The sequence below is a fragment of the Notamacropus eugenii genome, chromosome 5 (genome assembly GCF_028372415.1).
Source record: "Notamacropus eugenii isolate mMacEug1 chromosome 5, mMacEug1.pri_v2, whole genome shotgun sequence".
NCBI lineage: Eukaryota > Metazoa > Chordata > Mammalia > Diprotodontia > Macropodidae > Notamacropus > Notamacropus eugenii.
Window position 1 is genome coordinate 411,130,616 of NC_092876.1, and position 23,672 is coordinate 411,154,287.

General features: G+C 37.9%; 1 protein-coding gene and 1 pseudogene across 8 annotated transcripts in view; both read left to right on the forward strand.

Moving 5' to 3' along the window:
• USP25 (ubiquitin specific peptidase 25) overlaps positions 1-23,672 on the forward strand; it is a 199,094-nt gene that overhangs the window by 57,841 nt on the left and 117,581 nt on the right. For 7 of the 8 annotated variants that reach the window (XM_072614727.1, XM_072614730.1, XM_072614728.1 and 4 more), the window contains 2 exons: positions 9,455-9,578; positions 19,493-19,655. In XM_072614727.1, coding sequence (XP_072470828.1) covers positions 9,455-9,578; positions 19,493-19,655 — 287 coding nt within the window. The remainder of the gene's footprint in view (positions 1-9,454; positions 9,579-19,492; positions 19,656-23,672) is intronic. The other variant, XM_072614734.1, reaches the window with a different exon arrangement.
• On the forward strand, positions 10,694-19,570 carry LOC140503819 (protein C1orf43 homolog pseudogene; annotated as a pseudogene).

Here is a 23,672-nt window from a genome sequence, read left to right on the forward strand (position 1 = left end):
CATTCTTTTGGTTTTGTTTTGTGATTTCTTGGTTTCTCATAAAGTCATTAGCCTCCATCTGTTCCATTCTAATTTTGAAAGAACTATTTTCTTCAGTGAGCTTTTGAATCTCCTTTTCCATTTGGCTAATTCTGCTTTTGAAAGCATTCTTCTCCTCATTGGCTTTTTGAACCTCTTTTGCCAATTGAGTTAGCCTGTTTTTCAAGTTGTTATTTTCTTCAGCATTTTTTGGGGTCTCCTTTAGCAGGGTGCTGACCTGCTGTTCATGCTTTGACTGCATATCTCTCATTTCTCTTCCCAGCTTTTCCTCCACCTCTCTAAGTTGATTTTCAAAATACTTTTTGAGCTGTTCCGTGGCCTGAGCCCACAGAATATTTAGTCTGGATGTTTGGAATACAGAGGCCTTGACTTCTATGTCTTTGCCTGATGGTAAGCATTGTTCTTCCTCATCAGAAGGGAAGGGAGGAGATGCCTGTTCACCAAGAAAGTAACCTTCTATAGTCTTATTTCTTTTCCCTTTTCTGGGCATTTTCCCAGCCAGTGACTTGACCTCTGAATATTCTCCTCACACCCACCTCGCCTCCTGATCCTCCCAGCCAGAGCTTGGGGTCTGAGATTCTAATGCTGCTTCCCAGTCTCAGGGCTTCCGCAGGGGCGGGGCTGCTATTCAGTGTGAGATTAAGTTTAGGTACTCAGGTCAGGGCAGGGCCGCCTTATGGGCTCAGTTCCCTCAGGGGGTTTATGCAGAGACCTTCAACAATGGATCCAGGCTCCTGCCCACTTGGGGTGTCCTGGTCTGCCGCTGCGTCAGCTACTGCCTCCCAAGGGGGCCCGAGTCATGGGGACACCCCACTCCTGTCTCGACCCGCCAAGAAGACCCTCTCACCGACCCCCGTCACCTGTGGGTGGAGGGACCCGCACGGCCGCTGGAGATCCCGTCCCCGAAACCCGCTCAGATCCGCTCCTCTTTGTGCTGCGGCCGCGGCAGGGCTGGGCTGGGCTGGGCTCCGCGTCCGCAGCGCGATGGACCTTTTGCGAGAGGTTTGCAGGTCCCTCTGGAACAGAAATCTCCTTTGCTCCACTGTGCTATGGCCTCTACTACTCCAGAGTTCGCCATGAGTTCCTTTTTACCGATGTTCTATGGGCTGTGGGTTCGGAGCTATGTGTATATGCGTCTTTCTACTCCGCCATCTTGGCTCCGCCCCCTCATCTTTGTTTTTTAGGAGCTCTGTATTCTTTGAGGTTCACTTCAGGTGTTGTATCCTTCATGAAGTTAGTTTTCTTCTTGCCTCTTCACACTTCCTTGTGGAATAATTCTTTGTGTATATGTTTTATGTGTTTCCTCTCTATCACCAGTAGATTATGTGGACAGGAGTTTGAAAGTCCAAATGAGACTTTAACCAAGTCAAGTAGCAACATAGATTAACTATAAGAGCAAATAAAGACATACATGCCAGGGTCCCTTCACACAGAATACAAAGGACCCTGGCTTTGCATGCAAAACTTGAGATATTTATGGATTTCAGCAAAATTGGGAGGTATGGAGAAGAAGAAGAGGTTTCTTTTAGGAACTGCTAGAACATGGAAGCAGGATATTCTTGTTTGTTTTAAGTTGAGGAGGAGGAGTCTGCAAACCACAGGGTCAGTTTGAGCCAATTCTGACCCGCTCTGTGTTGGTCTAGTTCAGCAAGTACATCCAAAGTAGGGCTGAGCAAAGTTCAGGTCAGTTATTAATTAGTCCATTTCATCATTAGGCCCTCCATTTTCCTCTTCCAATCCTATGGAATAAGGTAACTCAAGGAAGACAGATTAATTTTTGGTGTATATTCACATTTCCCCTTTTGATCAAGGCAATATCAGGACTTGCTGATGATCAAGGAAGAATAACTTACTGGAACATAATTTTGTTGACCACACACTTGAAACATTTGGGTGCAACAGGAAGAACAGACCAAAAGAAGAGATAAAGAACTAAACATACAAGCAATTTAACAAGTAGGCCATGGACAATATAATGGAAGACAGGGCATAGACCTCTGGTCAGCCACAAGAATAAATCACCAAAGGTGGAGAAAGACTTTATGGTAAGGGATGGCATACCTTTGTCAGTCAAAATGGAAGCTACTTTATGGATATTTTTAATTGTTTTGATAATCTGCCCGCTGTTGTTAACATAGAAATCGTATTCTTCATCTGGATAAGCATAGGTACCTCCTTGAGTAGCTAGAAAGACTATCTAGAACCCTTTAGTTCTAGAGTATAACCCTGACCATGGAGTCAGTCTAGGGCTTCTAAAGAGGCTGCCATGTTACTGAAACCAATGGCAACAGTGAGAGAGAGGTTGCGGACTGCATATAGCAAGTCAGGTATGCCAAGGTTGATCACGTTGGGATTTTTGGTAGGGTTGCTAATACAGAGTTATAGATTGTAAGCTATGATTGTAGCTTGGGCTATGGGGGTAGCCAGAATATTCAGGAAAATTATTGGATCTCTAGCACCCCCTTCTGTCACTTGTGTGGTTATAGAGCTCTAGTATGAGGTGAATGGGTGCTAGCCAGAGGCAGGCTCAAGTTTCTAAGGTAAGCTATATGTGCAGGCTCCAGGTGCAGCCCAGCAATTTGTGAAATTCCCTAGCTAGGCCACTTTTTGCATACTCCTAGCATATGAGTGATCAAGGCAACCTTGAATAGGAAATAAATGGTCTAAGAGGAGATCCACAAACTTGATAAATGTAGAGGAGATCCACTGATGAGATGGTAAAGCCAAGCAGACAGTAAGAGAAGACAACATAGAAACCGAAGAAGGACACAAGAAACAAAATCAGGATGGCAAGGTGTGGCCATCTAATACTCAGCTGTGGTCCTGGATCTTGGGATGTTTATCTCCTCTAGATGTCAGCTGCTTCTGGGTTTGCTGAAAGCATATCTTGAGACCTTCACCAAGTTAAGCAGACCAGACAGAGGTGGGGACTTTGTTCAGGTGAAAGAGATGAAGCCATAGTTTGATACCTTGGAGTGTGTCAGCCATAATGGTCATCAGGAGGACTTGATATGGTTCTTTCCTCTGGGGTTCCAGAGAATCCTTTCTCAAATGGCACTCCAGTAGATCTAATCACCTGGTTGCAACAACTGCTCAGTGGGCAAGGGACTTACAGACTGAGACAGAGACAAGGTGATGAATTTCCTTGATTATTCTTGAAAGGCCATGACAGTGGGAGAGGAAAGTATCCTTAATTGGAAACAATTAGCCTTCCACAGTGGCATGGGTCATCCCATAATAATTTCATATAGGGATAAGGATAGCTTGCCCAAGTGGGGTAAGGGTGTAGATTTACAAGGCCAAAAGTAATTAAATTTTTTCAACTATCTCTAAGGATTGGGGGTGATAACGCACAATTTAGGTGCTAAATTATAGACCAAAAGGGTAGCAAATGGGATGTGACTGAATTAGTAAAGTGAGTACCCCTTATTACTCTGAATTTTGTAGGGAACCTCCTTCCCCCAAACAGAAATGACCTTTTCATTTAGGAATTTAGTAACTGCCGTTGCAGTAACTTGGTCTAACTGGAAATTCTTTTACTCACCAGGAAAACATACAGCCGTAAGCAGAATAAACATATCCATCAGAGGTGGATAGTTGAATTGCATCAAATAGAGCAGAGGGGAGAGGAAAGCATCTAGTTGGGGGCTTCAGCAGTTTAGACACATTAGGCTTAGAACAAGTGGGGTAGGTTGCATAAGGAGTTAAGGCCACCTGATGGAATTTTCCCCACCAGTATTTGTGGGCCAGCAAGATCAGATATTTGAGCCCAGTGGTTAATTTAATGCAAATTTTCCATCTTAGGGAGGGACAATGAATCAGGCAGCACTAACAGCACATTTGGTCCTTTCCATAACCCAGTGGAGGGCTCCTTATTGCATCCCTCCTTTTGTAGCTTGCCAGTGACCAACTGCAACATAGAACCTTGAGCAAAAACAGTATCTTCAGTTGTCAACATAAGTAGTAAAGAGGTCCCAGTAAGAATATATAATGAAATGCTTATGGGAACCAAAGGCTTAAAGAATTGCCATAACTGTGGTCAGAGTTGTTTTTACTGTGTCTGGGGACCTTAATAAGAGCTATAGCTTTTGGCAAAAGCAAACAGTCCAGTAGGTGAGCAACATACTCTTATGGGGTGTCCAGAAGATGTCAGAAATCTCCTGTGTTTCCAAAGCATTTCAAAGTCATGAACAACCCCAAAGGCATACCTGCTGTTAGTGCAGATATCGGCCCTTCATCCAGAAGTAGGGCTTTGGCTTCATTGATCTCACGTTCAACCTGCTGAGTAGACAAGGCCTTTGGAAAGGAGCAGCTTCAGTGACATCAGTGGTGGTAGTAATGGCATACCTTGCATCTAGATTACCTTCTAAATTCCTCAAACACGATCCATCAGTGTATCAGGAAACATCAGCATCCAGCAAGAGGGTTTCTGATTTCATTCCTGGAGTCAAGAACACTGTCTGGAAGAGTCACACAATAATGGTCATCATCAAGGCTTTCAGAACGCTCAGGTAAGAAGATGGCTGGGTTGAGGCCAGTCACATTGGGCTTGCTTGAACAGGAAAGCTCCAGGCCAATGGAAAAATGCTGAGTATGGTGAGAGTTAAGGAGATCTTCCACAACATGGGATACATATGGGGTACATGAGAGCTTTAATACAATTTCAGAAGTCTGTTTTACTAGGTCAGAAGCAGCTACAACTGCTCAAAAGCACCCAAGGAATCCTCTGGCTACAGAGACAAGCGAGCCGTTGTAACCAATAAGGCTAAAATTGCCCCCATATTTTTGTAAGGGTTGCCCCTATAGCATTCTCTCCCACCACAGAGAAATAGAAGGGGAGGTTATAATTGGGGTATCCCAAGGCAGGGGAGTAAGAAGAACAATTTCACATGTTCAGCAGCACCCTTGGAGACTACATGCAGAGGATCAAGGGAGGAATCTTTAAGGAGGTGGTAAAGAGGCCCAGCCAAAAGGGAAAAAGGAAAGAATGAATCCATAGGTGGCAGTAGCCAGCAAGGCCAAGGAAGGCACAGAGTTGGCATTTGGTTCTGAAATAGAAAAATCTCATGATGACCTGGACCTGAGTATTGTGTAGGTGGAGACCATCAGGTAAAATGTAATGACTGAGAAATTGAATCCAAACAGACTGTAGCTTCTCCTTTGAAACTTTGTGCTCCTTAAGGTGTGAAGGAGAGCACAGCCACAGATCATCAACATATTGCAGGAGAGTGCAGTTGGAGGGAAAAACAAGCTCCACTAGGTCATGTTTAAGGACTTGGGAAAGAAGGTTGGGCTTCCTGTGTAGCCTTGGGGAAGAAAAGTCCAAGTGTGCTGTTTCTCTTCCCATGTAAAAGCAAAAAGGAACTGTGACTCTGGACTGGAATACTAAAAAAAAAAAAAAATAGTGCTGCATGGGTCTGTAACTGTAAAGTGGGAGGAGCCAATGGGTATATTGATGGAGGAGAGTGTGGGGATAGAGGCAACCAGGACTCTGGGAATAATGCAGAATTTGACAGCACAGAGATCCTGAACTAGCTTCTACTCATAACCACTGGGTTTCCTAACAAGAAAAATAAATGTATGATAAGTCCCTTCAACAACTTTGCAGTTCAAGTGAGGCAGAGGTGTAGAGGAGTTTATCTGGACTACAGTGGAGGAGGCACTATGGATACTTCTAATGTCTGTGGTAGAGATGGCCAGAGGGACTCAGGGACCTGCTCCAAGCATGAGGTGAAAAGTCAGTGAAGAAAATTATGGGAAAGTGGAAAGTAAGGATAGGGGGAAAGGGTTATAGAACTGAGCAAGGAAAGAAAATTCTACCCTTATATGCAAATTCTTTGGATGGTCCTGTAGATTTCAAGGAAGTTGTGACCAAACAAATGAACAGGAGTGTCAATTGACAACAGAAATGGGTACATACCTGAGAGCTCTCCTTCCACCTCACACCCTGCCCTGCCAAATGAAAGGACAACGAAGGTGAATCAAGACCCGTCTGAGGCGCATTAGAAACCCTACAATAGTGACACAATGTTTATTCTGAGGAAGGAGTGTGGGAACCCAGTAGAGTTAAGAATAGACAAAGTAGCTCCACTCTAAACTAGGCCCTCAGTGATGTGGTCAGAACATTGCCAATAGGGGAATCAGAGATCAATGGAAAAATTACAGCCTCCATTTCCAACCCATAACAATCCTCAGAACCCTGTTAATAGCTATTTCAATTAGGATTTTTTTAGGGGGGAAGGGGAGGAAGAAGGCAAAAAGAGTTAGTCCTGACTGAGGATCAAGGACTTGAGGGAGCCAGGAAGGGGCAGGGTCATGTAATCCCTTCTTTAGCTTGTGCTGCAGGAGATGACGTTGATTTTTCCAGTGTCCAGACTTTTTACAGTAGAAGCAGATCTTCTGGTCAGGAGGTTGGGGGGCAGAAGAGGGGGAAGGTCAGATAAAGCTCTTTGCTATTGCCCTTTTTTGCTGTCTGCAGTTGGCTGAGCTGGAGAGCCATTTTATCTTTCGTCTTAAATTTATTGTCCCAAAGAGTAACTTGATATCTAGAAGGCACATCCAGCAGGACTGATGTGTCTGTAGTTTGCCGGTCTGATTTCTTTTAGTGAAGTCCCCGAGATTCTTTTGGAGGCCATCATTAAGAAGAGAGTTAAAAATGAGGAACTTGGCAGGCTCCTTATGGTCTAGACCACTGTTTCTATCAAAAATGAGAAGGAAATGGTGGTAAAATTTGAAGACTAATTTGCCAGGGTTTTGGTGGCAGATGTTAATTTTAGTCCAGTCTACAGGCTTCAGAAAAGCTTTAGGGATGGCATCCAAAAGAGCCGTGTCAACCTTCTTTGCTCTCTGATACTGAACCTGAGGTGTGGACTTAATAATACTTGCAATAGAGTTTTTTCAGTCTATTACCCTATGTTTGGCCTCCCCTAGACCTACTAGGGTTTGGACTAATTGATAAATATGTCAGGGAAATCAGGTTTATAAGTAGATAAGAGTTTGTTGAAATTCTTTACTAAATCCTGTGGGGTCTTCTCAGACCCTGGGAAACTCCTTTCCTATGGCCTGAAGTTCTACCATGGTCATTTTCTGCCAATTAGGTACCTGAAAATTTCAGGACCATATAGTAATGACATGTGGCTTAACTGCCTACCTCTTGCCGGGAAGGAAGGGGGAAATTATTTTTGTATGGTTTCTTGTCCTTGGTTATTAGGGACCCATACCAAAGGGGAACAGAGTGCTTCCATTAATCTAGCCAGAACACAAAAGGAATCCTTTCTCCCCTTCTCCTGTGGACCCCCAAATGTTTCTTTGGTAGGAAGAAACTCAGCCAAAAAAGATTAGAATTTAGGATCTAAGTAGAGAAGCAGTGCAGTACTCACCAACCCAGAGATCAGAAACAGGTCTAGAGTGCCAAGGGGTCCACGCTGGTGCCTAGACTCACATCAGGAGTCTGGCCAGTCAGTTTTACCAGTTCATCTTGTCAGATCTCACCACTACCACCAAGAAATATAGACCAGAGTTTGAAATTATAACTAGACTGAGTAGCAACACAGTTTATTACAAGAGAAAGTAAAAACATGCATGCTAGGATCACAGAATACAAAGGAACCTGGCTCTTTGGGCAAAGCCTGAGATATTTATGGGCTTCAGTGAAATTGGGAGATACAAGGGGAGAAGGAGGGGCAATCCCTTCCAGGAACTGCTAGAACATGGAAGCAACATGTTCTTGTTTATCATAAGCTGGGGAGAGGGAGTCAGCAAACTGCAGGACTGGTTTCATCTAGTTCTAGTTGGCTCTGTGGTGGGCTAGCTCAGCTCTTTACCCAAAGTAGGGGGGACACAAAGGATGGCTGGTATGTCAAGGCTGAGCAAGGGGCAGATAGGTTACTGATGGGTCCATTTCATCTTTAGTCCCTCCCCTCCATCCTCCTCCAATTCTATGAAATAGAGTAACCCAGGGAAGGTGGAGAAATTAATTTCAGGTATATATTCACAAATATAAACTCAAAGCAAGTGATGTTTTATTTTTGTCTTTTTATTCCCGATAAATAGTGAATACTAGGTACAATATAGTTGTTTAATTAAAATGACAAGATGAAGCTTGTCCACACAAATGGAGTTAGGATGGTGAGTGATACCATAACTCAGGCAGATGAAAGAATTGGGTTTGCTTTTTGCCTGGCAAAGACTTACATCTTCAGGTATTTGAAAGGTTGTCATATATGTGGAGCTGGGCTTAGAGTTCTTGTTCTTACTTGCCCTTGGAGAGTAGTCCTGGGCTGAATGTGTGAATGTTACAAAGTGGCAGGATTTGGTTAAACGTGGACAATGTCTTATAAATCATTAGAGCAGTTAAAAATGGATTGGGTTTCCTTAACAAGTAGTGAGTTCCCTCTCACAAGAGGTCATTAAATGAAGGTTGGATGATTACATCTTAAGATTCTGTGATGCTTTCCAGTGTCCTGTATGTTATGACTGAGTGCAACCCAAACAAACATTGCAATGTAGTTCCTTCCACCTTCATTTTACTGTAGTCAAAATAGTGGGGGGGGGGGGGGTGTTTCTCAAGAAAATTTGAAGTGAAATTATGGGATGTCCCGTGTGTGTGTGTGTGTGTGTGTGTGTGTGTGTGTGTGTGTGTGTGTGAATGTGAATGTGTGTTTAGGGGGAAAAGGGTTAATAAGTTTTGTGATTGTCAGAAGAGGAACCAGAAAGATAATAGGGAAGAGTACGCTGATTAGTACGCTGATTTTGTTTACATCTATCTCCTTAAATTTGTACATTAAGTATACATATTAGCTTCCATGAAAATTTTACAAAGATGTTGTTTAGTACCCAATATTTAGTTACTCTAGTTTTGCCGAATAACATTTGAGGTGGTGGAATTGAGCTCTGACTTATTAAAGTTCCGTAAAATGAGTGCTGTCGATACCAGAAGACTGAGAATTAGACCTCTGATTTTTTTTCTCATAACATTTTAGAAAACAAAGATATGAAAGAGTAAGTGCTTTGATATACTTTTTTTTTGCCACCAAAGAGACCAATATTAGCTTAATAATTGTTCTCCCAATTTGTCCTTCTAATTTTTAATGTATCAGTTTTACATATTGCAATAAAATGCTGAGAGAAAGTTTTTCTTTCATTAAAAATATGCAAGTGTCTTTTCTGCTCTAGAGATCTCAGAAATGAGAGAAAGGTAATAATATTTATGACAAGACTAATAACCAAGTTTCCATGTAGAATTTAGAAGTTATGCCTATTGAATAATGTGTGGGTCATATATAAGAATTAGGGACTTCAAGGTGTTGTGCTTTAGTCTGATTGTGGTTTACTTTTGGACTAATTTCTATGATGTAAGAATCTCCTTTCATCTTGTTTTACTTTTAATTTTGAGAAAGATAGTTTTGCTTTTCAGATGTGATTGATCTCACTGGAGATGATAAAGATGATCTTCAGAGAGCAATTGCCTTGAGTTTGGAAGAATCAAACAGGGCATTCAGGGAGACTGGAATAACTGATGAGGAGCAAGCTATTAGCAGGTAAAAATACAACTTATATAAAGCAGATGTATAAAGTACATATAAGAGAAATAGAACTTGCTTTAATTAATTTTTATTAATTAACACAGAATAACTAATTCCTTAGTAGAGAATAATATATTCACTCTGTGAACAGTATTGCAGTTTAAAATTATCCGTTTGCTTCTGACTTGTTCTTTATTCTATAACCAAGAAAAATATCAATCTCAGACCGTGTTTGGAAACGCATTCATTGAGCATACGCTAGCTTAGGTTTTTTGGTGTTTGGAAGTGAAGTATTTTTCTATCCATATCTCTTAGGAAAACTGTATTTCTGAAGGTTCCCAGCCACTGCCTCCCCACATTATTATTCCCTCCCCTCTGAGATTATCTTTCTTTAATTCTATATAGGTTTTGTACGTACATAGTCATTTGCATTCTTTTTCCCCTATTAGAATTTGAGCTCCTTGAAGAGCAGGGACTGTATTTTTGTCTTTCTTTGCCAACCCCAATATTTAGAAGAGTGCCTAACCATATTAATGCTTGTTGATTGATTGATTAATTGACTAATCTCTCTTTCTAGTGCCAGTCCCACATTAGGAACCACCTATTGGCAGTTCTGAACTGGATATTATCTCTTAGACATCTTAAATTTCCCATGTCCAAACTAGAACTCTGCATTTTCTCCCAAACCCATCCTTTTCCCTGAATTTCACTGTTTGTGTTTTTTGTCTTTCATATTTGTCCAGATTCTCAACTGTTACTGTATCCTTGGCTCCTCACTTTCTTTAATCCCGCATATTCAGTCAGTTGCTAAATCTTGTCATTTATTTCTATTTCCACATCTTTCGCATCAGTCCCATTCTCTATTTACTCACCTCTCTGCTGGACTATGGTGATAACCTTCTAATTGATTTCCTTGCTTCAGGTCTCTCCCTATTCAAATCCCCAGCTACCAAATAAATTTTTCTAAAGTGCAGGTCTAACAAAGTCGTTTTCCTAATCAATAAAATTCAGGATCTTTATTAACTCTGGGATCAAATATTTTTTGATCTTTATCATCCCTTTTTTAATTTCTTAATTTTGTATAATTTTATAAGGTATATAATTACTTATATGGTAGTAGTTATTCAGTCATGAATGGCAAAGGTACTGGAGTGGTTTGTCATTTCCTTCTCTAGTGGACATCTGGAGAAACCAAGACTTAGCAAAGGTTAAGCAATTTGCCAGGGTCATATAGCAGATTTGAATTCAGATCTTTCTGACTCCAGGCCCAGTACTCTATCCACTATAGCCACCTATAGTGGCTGGCTCCAGAGGTAACAGAGTTTAAATAACTTGTTCGGCACACAGATAGTAAATGTCTGAGGCTGGATCTGAACTCGTCTTCCTGACTCCAGACCCAGTGCTATATCCACTGAGCATCTTTATATAATATATAAATAGTATATAGTACATGTAGTAACAGTATATAGTATACTGTATATATGTAGGTATGTACATATATATATATGTATGCTGTGGTTATACATATAGTAATGGTATATAGTTCATGTACATAATTTATAAGTAAGTAAATACACATTTGGGAGAGATGTGCACACAACTTTATTGTATTGACAGAGGTACCTGTTTAAAAAATTGTAAACTTCTGATCTAGAATATTAAATGAACCAGACAACCTCAGTCCCAAGCATGTGATACTGACATTAGTCCTCAAGATGATAAATCTTTCTTTTCTCCCAAAGGCTTTTTTAAATTTTGATTTCTGATATTTTTCTTAAAAAAATTTTTTTATTGATGCCATTTCATTTTCATTCCTGAATGTATCTCTTGTCATTTCCTTTACTGAGACAAGTCTTACTTTGTAACAGCGATTAAAAAAATAAAAAAATACAAAACCAACTAATGTACCTATCCTCTGTAAACAAATATGTCATATTTCATGTCCATAGTACCTCACCTCTGCAGTGAAGGGAGAGGTGAAAACTTTTTCAAGACTTAAAAAAATGAAGGTACTTGGTTTAAAATGAAGATTCAGTGTTACTTACTGTATTTATAATGCTTCAAAGAGTTTGGTTTTCTAAACAATTATAATAGGCAGGTAGGCCAATAGTAAGTTGCTCTGAGGTGGAAACAGAAGGCAGTTTAGGACATTTTGAGATGAGCTATAGTGCAGTCAACACCTTGACCATCTCCGCTTCGTCCTGGGTGGAGGCAGATCAAGAATCTGAACCCAGCAGCTCTCAAAATGGCAGCTACTTTTCTTCCCTTTCCTATCTCATCACAACCAACACCACCAATTGAAATAAATCATTAAAGAGCAGGCAAGCATCAGGGAACCCTGGGATATGTCCTAGGTGAGCCAAACTATCTTAAGACCCAGAAAAGAAAGTCTACACCAAAGTCCTTGGTACTCCTGATGGTTCAGCGTCAGAAATGGATATATATATATATATTTTTTTTTACCAAAGGAAATTATACTAAAAAGCATTACTTTTTCACCCTGCCACTCTGTACTCTAAAGGTTATTGGTCATTTTTCCAGGGGCTGAATCCTCTTACAAGTGTTCTGCTACTACAATATGAACACCAGGGCTCCAGGAGCAATCTTACTTTTAGTTTTTATTCTCAGTCCTTGACATAGAGCCTTTAATAAATGCTTTTGCTAGTCTTTCCTCCCTCCCCACCTTCCAGCTCCAGCAGTTTCCATGTTCTCTCACTGGGCCTGGCTTTGGCTTCCGCAATGAGGAAATGGCCAGGGAACTCCAAGGAGCCCTAGGGCCATCACTGCAGCAGAGTCTAAGCTAACAAAGCTGGAGGGGAGACCATGGCATCTAGTAACTTTTTCTGGAGTGAAAGTCATGCTGGTGATGGCTTTATGGGCTGCTATTCATTTTTGTGAAGAGGCACATCATTCATTTTGTTATGAAGTCTCAAAGAGTCCCTCATTGTCCCTGTGGGACACAATGCTCCCAACTATCTGAAGGAAGAAATTGACATCCAACTATCCAAAGTCTAGGATGTAAAGTATGAGCCCGAGCTTCTTAAAGAGGATGATGGCCAGACTTTTGCAGCTTGATACACCAGGAAATTCACTTTACTACAACTACCTATATAGAATGAAAGCATTGGATGCCATTTGTGCCTCTGAGATCTTATTCCATTCAGTTTGGCATCTTTGTTCCCTGATGGGCAAGACCTGTCTGTTGGACCTTCAAAAAACAAGTACTCCCTTCAAGGGTATCCACTATGAGGTCATTGATACCCTGCTAGATGGGTATTTGACAGCTTGATATAGAACTGGCATCTTTGGCCATTCTGAATGTTTACGCTATCAGGAAGCCCTGAGTAAACTGGCTGCCTCTGTTAAAGCCCATGGTGGGAGTTTCTAGTGGCAGCACCTGTTGGTGCTAAGGATCTAACAGAGTCTCCTGAAGTTTCCTCCCCAGCAACTATCCAGGTCTATCTGCCCTCCAACCAGAAGGGTTTTAAACTGAAGGGTTTTAACAACACACTAGAGAACACCCTGTGACTGAATTTGGTGGTAGCAGTTGGTTCCAATAGGAGAATCCAGTCTCAATACCCAGGGAAGACACAGTAGCATTTGGACAGCATTGATATCATTATGCCTAGAATTCATGAAATGTGTGGCTGGAGATCCTTCCTTAGCTTATCCCTCTGGTCTGTTACAGAACTTAATTTCCATGAGTCCTGCTCTCCCCTCCACTAGCATTTTTATGGAGTTGAATTCACATCTTATCCCTCTGTCTATGTCACAACCTCTTTGTGCTAACTTGTTTTTTGAACATGGTTATTTTTTGCCCTTTCCCAAAGTCAGTTTTACACTAAATAGATTAGTGGGAGTAGAGGAGGGGGACACTTATGGTGGTAGAAGTGGAAACCATAGAGTCCCTAGCTTACCCAGTTGGAAGGGAACTGTAGCGCAGAGACATGTCACTTAAAATTGTGGGTGAGGACAGATAGGAGCTTGAGTGTTGTACTTAAGCCAAGCCCTTTTGAGATTTGTGTTGTGTTTAGCGTACTGCTTTACCTTTCTCTCTAGGACAAGTGACTGAGAGGAACTGTTGTGATATAAGCACTAATTCCTTTTCCTTCCAATAAGTCAATGCACTGGTCTAACTTTATAAACTAGTTATTTCATAAAATAACTATAAAGTTTGAAAAATTCTTTTTTTCATTAATTCATTCCTTCATTTTTATTATCTACCAATGAACAACTTTGAAATTACCCTTTGTAACTCTTGAGTTTCCCTACAAAAATATAAATTGTTATTTATACAGATTCACTGATTCACCAGTATCCAAACATTCACTGTAGTGGGAATGGGTTTGTGCTAAATTATCTGTATTGCTTTGCTCCTTTTGTGATGCACATTACACATTTGCAAGATTGGAGTCAGCTATACAGTTTGTGATCCTGGAACATTATATTTCTGTGAATGAAGCTTACCTGGCCATTATGGGGATTAAAATGATCAACTTGGCCTCATTTACTCAGTGCTCTAACTATGTTATCCAATGTAAGCACATGAATAGTACTGTGAATTATTATAATATTATTCTGTTATTTTGTTGTTCCTTTTAAAGATATTAGCAAAGTTATTATAATTTTACTGTAAAACAACAACCCTTTGCCTTTCTCTGATCATCCTTATAAAAGTGATTACTTAGTGAATACTTAGTAATTCTGTTTTTCCAGAATTGTTAAATAGCAAAAACAGTTCAAGAATAACAATCTTTACTGAAGGGGAATAGTAAATTTATAGTATTCTTAAAGATGCATCAGAACATTTCAATTTAAATTCTTTAGAATGATTAAATCAAAGCCTTACCTTTCCAGGCTTCTTATTTAACACTTAATTCCCCTCAGAGTATTCATGATTCAGCTACATTGGCCTTGCTGCTTCTCACCTGTGACAGTCCACTTCCTGACTCTTTTGCCTTTACACTGGCTGTCCAATGTGCCTAGAATGTGCTCCCAATTGAATACTTTTATTTCCTACAAGACTCAGCTCAAATCTCACCTTCTGCAAGAGACTTTTCCTTTCCTTTCCAATTACCACCCATTTATTTTGTTTATACCTTGTACATACATAGTTGTTTCCATGTTGTCTCCTCTTTTAGAATGTGATCTCCTTGAGGGCAGGGACTACATTTTTGCCCTTCTTTGTTTCTTCCGTAGTTAGTTCCTGGTACTTAATAAATGTGACTTCTGCTGTGCTGAAAAAGAAGAACCTTGCAGGCAGTATTCTGTCACTGAATTCTAGGAAACATTTTCTATAAATAATATAGTTTTTGTCCTGCAGAGTTCTTTCCTCTCACTTGAAATGGGAAACTGGGAATATGGATATTAATCTTATATCCAATATTGGTAGTGTGTTGGATGGGAAGTGAAGAACCCTGTGGGGAGAACAGAGCACTAGAACTCAACTACAGGGTTATTTAGATGCTTCCTGCAGAATCTGTGTAGTTAAGCTTTCATGCTGCTGACACAGATATTAGAACGTTAGCCCCAAATTTAGCTGAATTGGTATCTGATTTATGTGAATGATCATCAAATATGAGCAATCTGCCCTTGGATTAAACTGTAGCATACACATCATTGTATATATTTAAAATGTATATGAATGAATAAAAAGTGTTTATAAGTGCTTGTGAATACTGGAAATACAAATAGAAAGTGCAAGAGGCCATTTCTTCCCAAATAACTTGCTCATATTCTCATTTAGAGAAAATTCAGCTATAGAGCAGATGGGAAAACCCAGAATTCCTAAGTGAGCAGTAGAAGGTTTTATGGCAGGATCTTTAGGGTAAATCAGGCTATATGGTTACGTCCAGTTGTCTGCAGGGTATTGTGGCAAAGAAGATAATAAAACCTAGAAGATTTAAGATGCAGTGGTAGGGTGGGTTATGACATGGTGGTCCTTAATTTCAGAGGAGAGATTAGAGTTGGTGACTCACAGTTTATCCAAGTGGTATAAGCATCCATGCTGCCCCATGAGGTCTGGGAGCAAGGGTAAAGGTGGAAGGGGGGCTGGGGGGAGCCTCTGGCAACTTAACCTAAATGGCCTAGGATTTTGAGGAAAATGCGAGGAGGGGGTAGTTATGGCCCTGCTTCCCAGCTATCTCTTAAGGTGTGTGTATATTAGGACTGGGGTGTGAGGAAGGGAGGCAGTGTTATATACTAACCTATTTTCTGGACCAGAAGTTTGAATTTTTTTCAGAAGTGGAAGAATTACTGTACCCCCCTTAAGACTTAAATATTTATTTACAAGATAACTCTCTAGGTTTAGAAATACACCCATAAAAAAATTAACCCTATGATTTTTGCCTCATTACAACTTGTTCCGTCCAGTGAATTAGACTGCATGATAATATGCTGTTGTAACACTATTGGAAAGATCTGATTCTGGTCTCCAGTTTAGCATCTGGTATTAGAGCAAAATGAGATACTTGAAAGATGTTCAAAAGTTAACAAAAGAAGGTTTACTTAATCATAACATAGAAAGAATATTCAACAAGGATACTGTAGCACTTGGCTCAAGTAGACATCTCCAGCCTTACCTCCATAATACAGAAAGGTACTTAGTCATCAGTAGGATATGATGATTCATGCAATTTTGGAACATCCTCTAGATCTGAAGGGCCCCAACTCTATGTCTGTGAACTTTTTTTATTACCCTGAGGTGATAAGGAGATGATCTGGACTCAATTCAGACCTTTAATACAGTTCCTGACAACCTGCTTCTCCTAGCCTAGTAGGCTCCCTCATAAGAATATTAGAGATCTTCTAGTCTAAAATCCTTTCATCCTTCTCAAGGTCTTCGTGGCTTCCATTTTTTCCAGATAGGAAGAAATATGAAAACATTTTATCTTTTGTAGAAGGAGCATTGAGATTAAAAAGAAAATGGGGAAATGGAGCTGAAGAAGGACTTGATCACTTCTTAGCCTCAGGAGGCAGAACTAAGAGCAATCTGTGGAGTAGCAAAGAGGCAAATATAGGTTTTGACATAAGGAAGAACTACCTAACAAATGGAGCTATCCACAAGTGGAATGACCTGTCACAAAACCTGAGGTGGTAGGTTTTCTCTCACTGGAAACCTTTTAAGCAGTAGCAGGAAGACTGTTAGGTATGATGTAATAGAGATAAGGGTTGGATCAGGTGACCTTTAGGACTGCTCTAACTTTTATGATTTCATGTTTTTGTGAATATCTTAATTTTTCCCTATCTTTTCATTGATTAAAGCACCAATAAGAAACAAGGAACTTCCTATGTTGCTAGCTGTATTCCTGGCAAAGGTGGTTCCTTGAAATACTGTTATTGCAGATTATAAACTTGCATATCTTTGATATATGTTGGCTTTAGTTTAAAGAAATAAAATGAAAGTATTGATTTTTTCAAATAAATAAAGTAGAATAAATAATAGATCAAAAATAGAATTAGAAATCCATGTTTTCTGGTTGCATGATCTATTTGTCGCCCTAAAAAGTTTTTATTACCAAAATCCAAGTATATCAGTGAAATAATTAAGAATGCTTAGGAGAACTGATGGTGATTTTAGAATATCTTAACAGTAATAGGTCAACATATAATATTTCACATTCTATTGTCAGAAAAATTTCTAATCTGTAGGAAGGACTTAGTATCTATTTGCTAGTGAGCCCAGGGTTGTCTGTACAGAAAAGATGCTCCTTAATTGAATAAAACAACATTATAATTGATATGTTTTGGAGTAGTTCAGTTATTCTGTGGAACAAGTTATTAGTTATGAAAGATAGAGGCCTTATTCATTAAAATATGTAAAAAGCTTTACTATAAATTGAAATCAAATATTTAAGATACTACCTTGGGGAGGCATACTTAAATTAGTCAAGATTACTAGTCACTTGTACTTTGTGTTTTTGGTAAATTATAGGAGTCATCCAAAAGTATTCTAATGAGTTTTATTCTTAATAAATGCAGCTGCAATTTGCAGATGTCTATTTCAGAAAAAGCAATGATTTTTATATGATTTCACTTTGTGATAGCAGTGGTCACAGGTATGTACTTCTGTTGACATTAGGCTTACTCATAACATGTTGACCAGAGGAGACAGGTTGGTTAGTTTCCTAAATACTAGTTCTTTGTTAGCTGAGTGGTGAATTTCATGCCCTATGTATGTGTATCATTTCTCTCTTTTGTAATCGTTTTAATTCTGTTTGTTTTTAGGAATGGTTATCACTCCAAGGAAATATGCAAAAACTTGCAGCTCTTAAAGAGTACATTTCAGTGACTGTTAAAGATATTGAAGTAAATTTTGGAGGGGAAGTTAAGCATTTCAAGAATCCTTTAAGCTCACTATAAAACATGATTCAGTGATATTGAAGCACACATATTATGGTTAAAAATGAAAAACAATACTAAGACTAATACACTTTTACTGTGAAACACCCTAATTAATTCGCAGAAAACAAGCAAAGACATTCAGAGATACATAAGGGCTACAAGTTACTAATTCCTCTTTAGTGGGGCATTGGTTTCTTAAAGCTGGAAGAACACCTGAAAGGGCAGTTGAAAAAAAAAGTAGCTGCCATCCCTCACATTGAAGAAAACGTGTTGTCATGAGCAAAGCAATACAAAGATTGGAGTATTGTTTATTAGAAAAAGGAAATGCTAAAACTGACTTTTTCATTCAGAGCTATTCAGAAACTATTATCATAAGGACTCTAGGTGAATCTGCAAGATCTCAACATTTTCATGAGACTTTAAAATATCCATTTTTGCCCATCTCTACCCCCAACATATTTTGGGAATTTACAGTTCCATTAGGTTTGGAAGGCTTATCCCTATGGAGGGATTGATGAACTCTGATGTTTTTTCTATGATAATAAGCAGAATTTTTCTAGAATTTAGAAATTTAGAAATGAAGATAAAGTACTGTAAAATAGCCTGGTATGTATCACATTGAATATCACAGAATGTCAAATTAATCCAAAAATAGGGAGGAAAACATGCTTCAGTGACCTGGGAACTTATCTGATTTGGCAAATCTAGAGGCTGTAATTAAGGCTAAATTTGGGGAATTAGGTTGTTTGTCAAACTTATGCTTAATTTCCATTATGATAAAAATGTGATTTCATGTTGGATTAAAGAAAATGTGTCCAAGTCTTGTGCACTCAGTGCCAGATTGTGTAAAACAAATAATTGCAATGAATGGAGAACATCATGCATAGTAATACTTTTAAAGATTAAAAACGTTGGCAGGCTTACTGGGCATGTAAGTCAGTTAATTTTGTCCCAAGTCATTTGCGCATTGCTATAGGTGTTTTTCTTTTGTTTAGGTGTCATAGAATTTTAGAACTAGAAGGAAAATAGAAGATCATCTAATTATAAGATCATAGATTCAGAAGCTGAAAAGAAGGGTTCTCTGAGGCCCAGAGAAATTGATTATATGTTGCCTAAAATCTCCTTAGTAATAAGTGTCAGAATCATTTGAACTTAGATCTACACTGTCTCTAAATCTTGCATTGTATGAATGAAGGTAAGAAAGCCCTTCAGGGTGAAGTGAATGACTCAAGGTTATAGATCTACTCGTGGCAAAGTTATAACTAAAAGTGATGTGTTTTGAAGTCCAGTTCACTTAAATGTATTCTTCATCTACTTAGATATTTTATTTAGACAGATTTAGAAATATACATTGTCAAAACGTTCAGGTCTCACTTGAACTTTCATGGTTGCCATCAAGATGTCTTTCAAGGAAGGTATTTTCTAAGTGAATGTTTTTTCAAACTGTATTATAAATAAGCATTAGTTTATTTAATTAGATTTACTGAGACAACGTTTCTTCGTATACCTCAAACTCATATCTTACAGCATTTCTGTATTAAACACCATGGTAACGTTTTTCCCTTCCTTTTTATTGGCTTTTTAAGAGTCCTTGAAGCCAGCATAGCAGAAAACAAAGCAAGTTTGAAGAGGACGCATACAGAAGTATGGAGTGATTCTCCAAATCCTTATGATAGAAAAAGACAGGATAATTGCCCAGTTGGGCTAAAGAATGTTGGAAACACCTGCTGGTTTAGTGCTGTTATTCAGGTAAAGATCTTTATTCAACATTGTGTTTGCAAAAAGAAGGGATATGGATAGATATGCCTTTTATGTTTCTTATTTATTATGTTTTTGTTATTTCTATGAACATATATAAATGTATGTATCAAAACCAGAAACGTATATAATTCTTCTTTCCTCAAAACTGGGGAATAGCTTATTGTTTTCCCATATTCCAAGTTTGAGGAAAGAAATTAAGTAAATTTTTTTCTAAGTTAATTTGTTCTTATCTATTTTGGGTAAATTTTCTTTGCTTGTTGGAAGAAAGTGTCAGGTGGGGAAGAAGGTACGTCATCTTCTATATTAAGAATAATTTCCCATGGAGTAAAGGCCCAAAACTAGGAAATTATTCTTATGCATCAGATCTTATTTAATGTTCACCAGAATGTGTTAGGATAATTTTCACCTTCTTAGAGAATAGTTTCTATTTTAATATGTATTGCTTTAAAATTTTTTCAGTCTTAAAGTTGGAAGAGTCCTTAAAGGTTATCTTGTTCATTCCTCCTATGGACAACTTGACTAAGTATTTCTTTACTTGGGTGGTTTCTATAACACTAGGATATTATTTTTAGCATTAGCTTTACCAAAGTTGTTTTCCAAGTTTACCAATGTTGACATAATTATGTTGTTCTGGATGTTTTTAATATGATTTAATTATATTGAATATATTGATTACTTTCCAAATATTGAACCATCCTTGCATCACTGGTATAAAGATAAATGATTTTATGTATTCTCTTTGATAAAATTTTATTTAAAAGTTTTGAATTACTGTTGCCCAGTAGTTCTTCTTTGTTTTATTCTTCTCCAGTTGAAGTAGTAGGACTATGTTAGTCCCATAAAAGAAACTTCGTAGAGGCTTTTTTCTTAATTTTGATACATAATTTTAAAATATGAGTATCATTTATTCTTTGAAAGATGGAATTCTCCTGTAAATCTATCTGGGCATGAATTTTTTTCCTCTGGTAATACCTTTCCAGCAAATTTAATTCCCTTGTTGGGAACTAGATTTTTAAGATTTCTATTTTGTATTTTGTTAATTTGGGTACTTGATAATATATTAGGTAATCCTATTTTTTAAAATTCAGTTTTGTTGGCATATAACTGTATAGTAAATTCTGATTTTTTCTTTTATGCTGTGATTTTTTATTTATTGTGTTTCTGTGATTTCTATATACGTATAAAAATGTACCTGTATATCAAAACCAAAAATGTACATGATTCTTCTTTCCTCAAAACTGTTTGAGGAATAGCATATAAGCACAGCATATAAGAAATATATGTGTTTATTATTTTGTTAATTTTCTTACCCATACATTATTTACATTGGCTTAAAGATTTATCCATTTCTGCTAGTCTTTTTAGCAAATGCCAGGTACTGGGCTAGGCTGTACCAAGGATTTGAAGTCATGTGCTATTGTTTCAAAGCCATACTTACAGTCTAAATCATCTGAACTGTATGTTCTTAATCTAGGTTCCATGAAATTTTGTAAAAAAAAATATTTTTATACCTATATTTCAACAAAATTGGTTTCCTTTGTAATTTTAGGTACATTATTTTAGGTATTAAAAATTATTCACCCAAATGACAAAAGGGGTCCATGATGTTTAAAAAAAAATAAAATCTTTGATATAGACATTCAAATGAAGCTAATGGATGTGGATAATAACTTCAAGAAATTGCACACTGACCCATAATCTCACAGAAGTGAAAGGAAGTTGAAGTACCAATGTGAACAGCAAAATAGATAACCTAAATAACGTTACACAAATAGGACCAGGATAACTCTTTGTAAACAACTTGGAATCAAGAAGGTGAAACAAAATGATTATTGAATCATAAGTAACATTTTCTAATTCTAATAAAAGTTGTTTGTAGAAGCTGATATCCTTTATGGAAATGAATTTCCAAACCATGGTGACTATTTTATGGGAGCTGGGACTTGAAATCTCAATTCAATAGACATTTATTGAGCATCAAGTATTGTAAGGTCTGTAATTTGTTGGTTGAGATAGGTAAATTAAACGGTTCCTTCTCTTGAGGAGTTGACAGTTTGATAGGAAAAAGAGACATATATTGATGTGCACATTAACAGTGGGATAAAATAAAACAAATTAATTAACATCTTCATTAAACCTTCAATGTATGTGCAATGACCTCAACTAATAAAATCATTTGTAGAAATCAGACAGTTTACCAATTTAAGCATTCAACCTGAAGGTTCCACTTGCTGCCTAAAGACCAGGAATTATTATTTTTTTTGCTCGGTAACCATTTGCACCAATATACACTATATAATTTAAATGTTTAAAAAACATTTAATAGGCAATATAGCCTCCTTTCACCACAGTGACTTATTTTACACAATTTTTCATTTAATTCACAGATTTGGATATCCTTTAATCTGTCATCATGGAATCAAACATATTAAGCCTGCCTTTGATGAACAGTACATTTTCCCCAATTTAGCCTTAATTTTAGTTTTTGTTTTTGCACCAAGGTTTAAATCCGATGATAGGAAGTTAAAGGCTTTTAATCTAAGAACATTCTTTTACATGTGGAAAAACAGCTGAATAAACCAGAATTCAAGTCAAGCTACCTGTTTCTTTTATTAAAAATGGAAGTACTCTCCCATTCTTACTATGGAAAGGCAGCTTTCATAATTCTGCTCACTAATTAACAATGTATGTTCAGTGACCTCAACTAACAAAATCATTTGCAGAAATCAGACAACTTATTAACACATTAGAGCGCCCAACCTGAAGGTTATAATTGCAGCATAAAAACCAGAAATGACTTCTTTTTCATTCAGCCATTTGTACTGATAGACACTAGATAATTAATTTTCTGAATTAACATTAATTGTGTTTCTTTCTTTTAAAAAGTGAATTTACTGCTTGTGAAAGACAGTTCTTGAAAACTATCAGGTTTTTTAAAACGTGGGTCTTAGAAAGAAAAGTGGCCATTTTATGATATTATTTACCCGCTTCCTTAATATCTGATGTTTAGACTAATTTATCTAGTGTTGCCAATTGCCTTACAAGTGAATTGACCATAATGGTAGATGGTCCAATAAGATATATCTAAGAAAAATCATCTAAAGATGGAAAGTTAATGATTTCATAGCCAATTAAGAACTACATGGTTCCAAATGTAACCCTAGATTCACAGTATAACAAAAAATCCTAAGTCTTAATTCCTAGACTGCTGACACACATTTTTCTCTATCCCTTGGATAAATTTCTCAACATTTTGTGATATGTTGCAGTCATTTTTACAATATTTCATCTTTATGAATTTCTGTAAATCCAGAACAATTCTGCTTATTGTTATATCCATATATTTATCAAAGTTCATCATTCCCTCAATGGGAACAAACCTTCCAGACCCATGGAATTTTAAACTCCCCCAAACATTTTGAAAATGGAAGGAAGTGAATGGTTTAAAGTCCGATGAAGATGGTGAGATCTTACAGGCTTACCAGGACTTCATCTGATAACAGTTTTGGTCTGGTCTTGAATCATCAGTGCTCCAGTTTTTGTATTGCCTTGCCCAGGACAAGTATATTTTCTTCATAGCAAGGGTTAGTAGCTACTTTTTTTTTTTCCAGTGCTGTCCTTTTAACTGTTTTTCTTACTTCAAGAAGCTTGTGCCATACTGTAGGGGAATCAGTAACAACCCTCCTACCAACCAGGTGTCTCTGAATGACTTTGCTTGGTTTTTGAGGATTAATTAGGCAGTTTCACAGAAAGATTTGTTTCTTTAGGTATTATTTTTCATTTTAATCTTATTTTTCTTTGTGCTTTAATGTCACAGAATCTTGTTTTATACTGGGCTTTGAGTGATCCTGAAATGCTTGACTTCTGCATGCCAACATCCACTTCAGTATCACTAAATCATTGAAGTGTGTACTCTCTTAAGAGCTACAAGCTTTGTTTATTTCCTTGGAGTATTATTCATTCTTAAAAACCTCAGAACTAAAACCACTACAAAGGAGAGCAGTT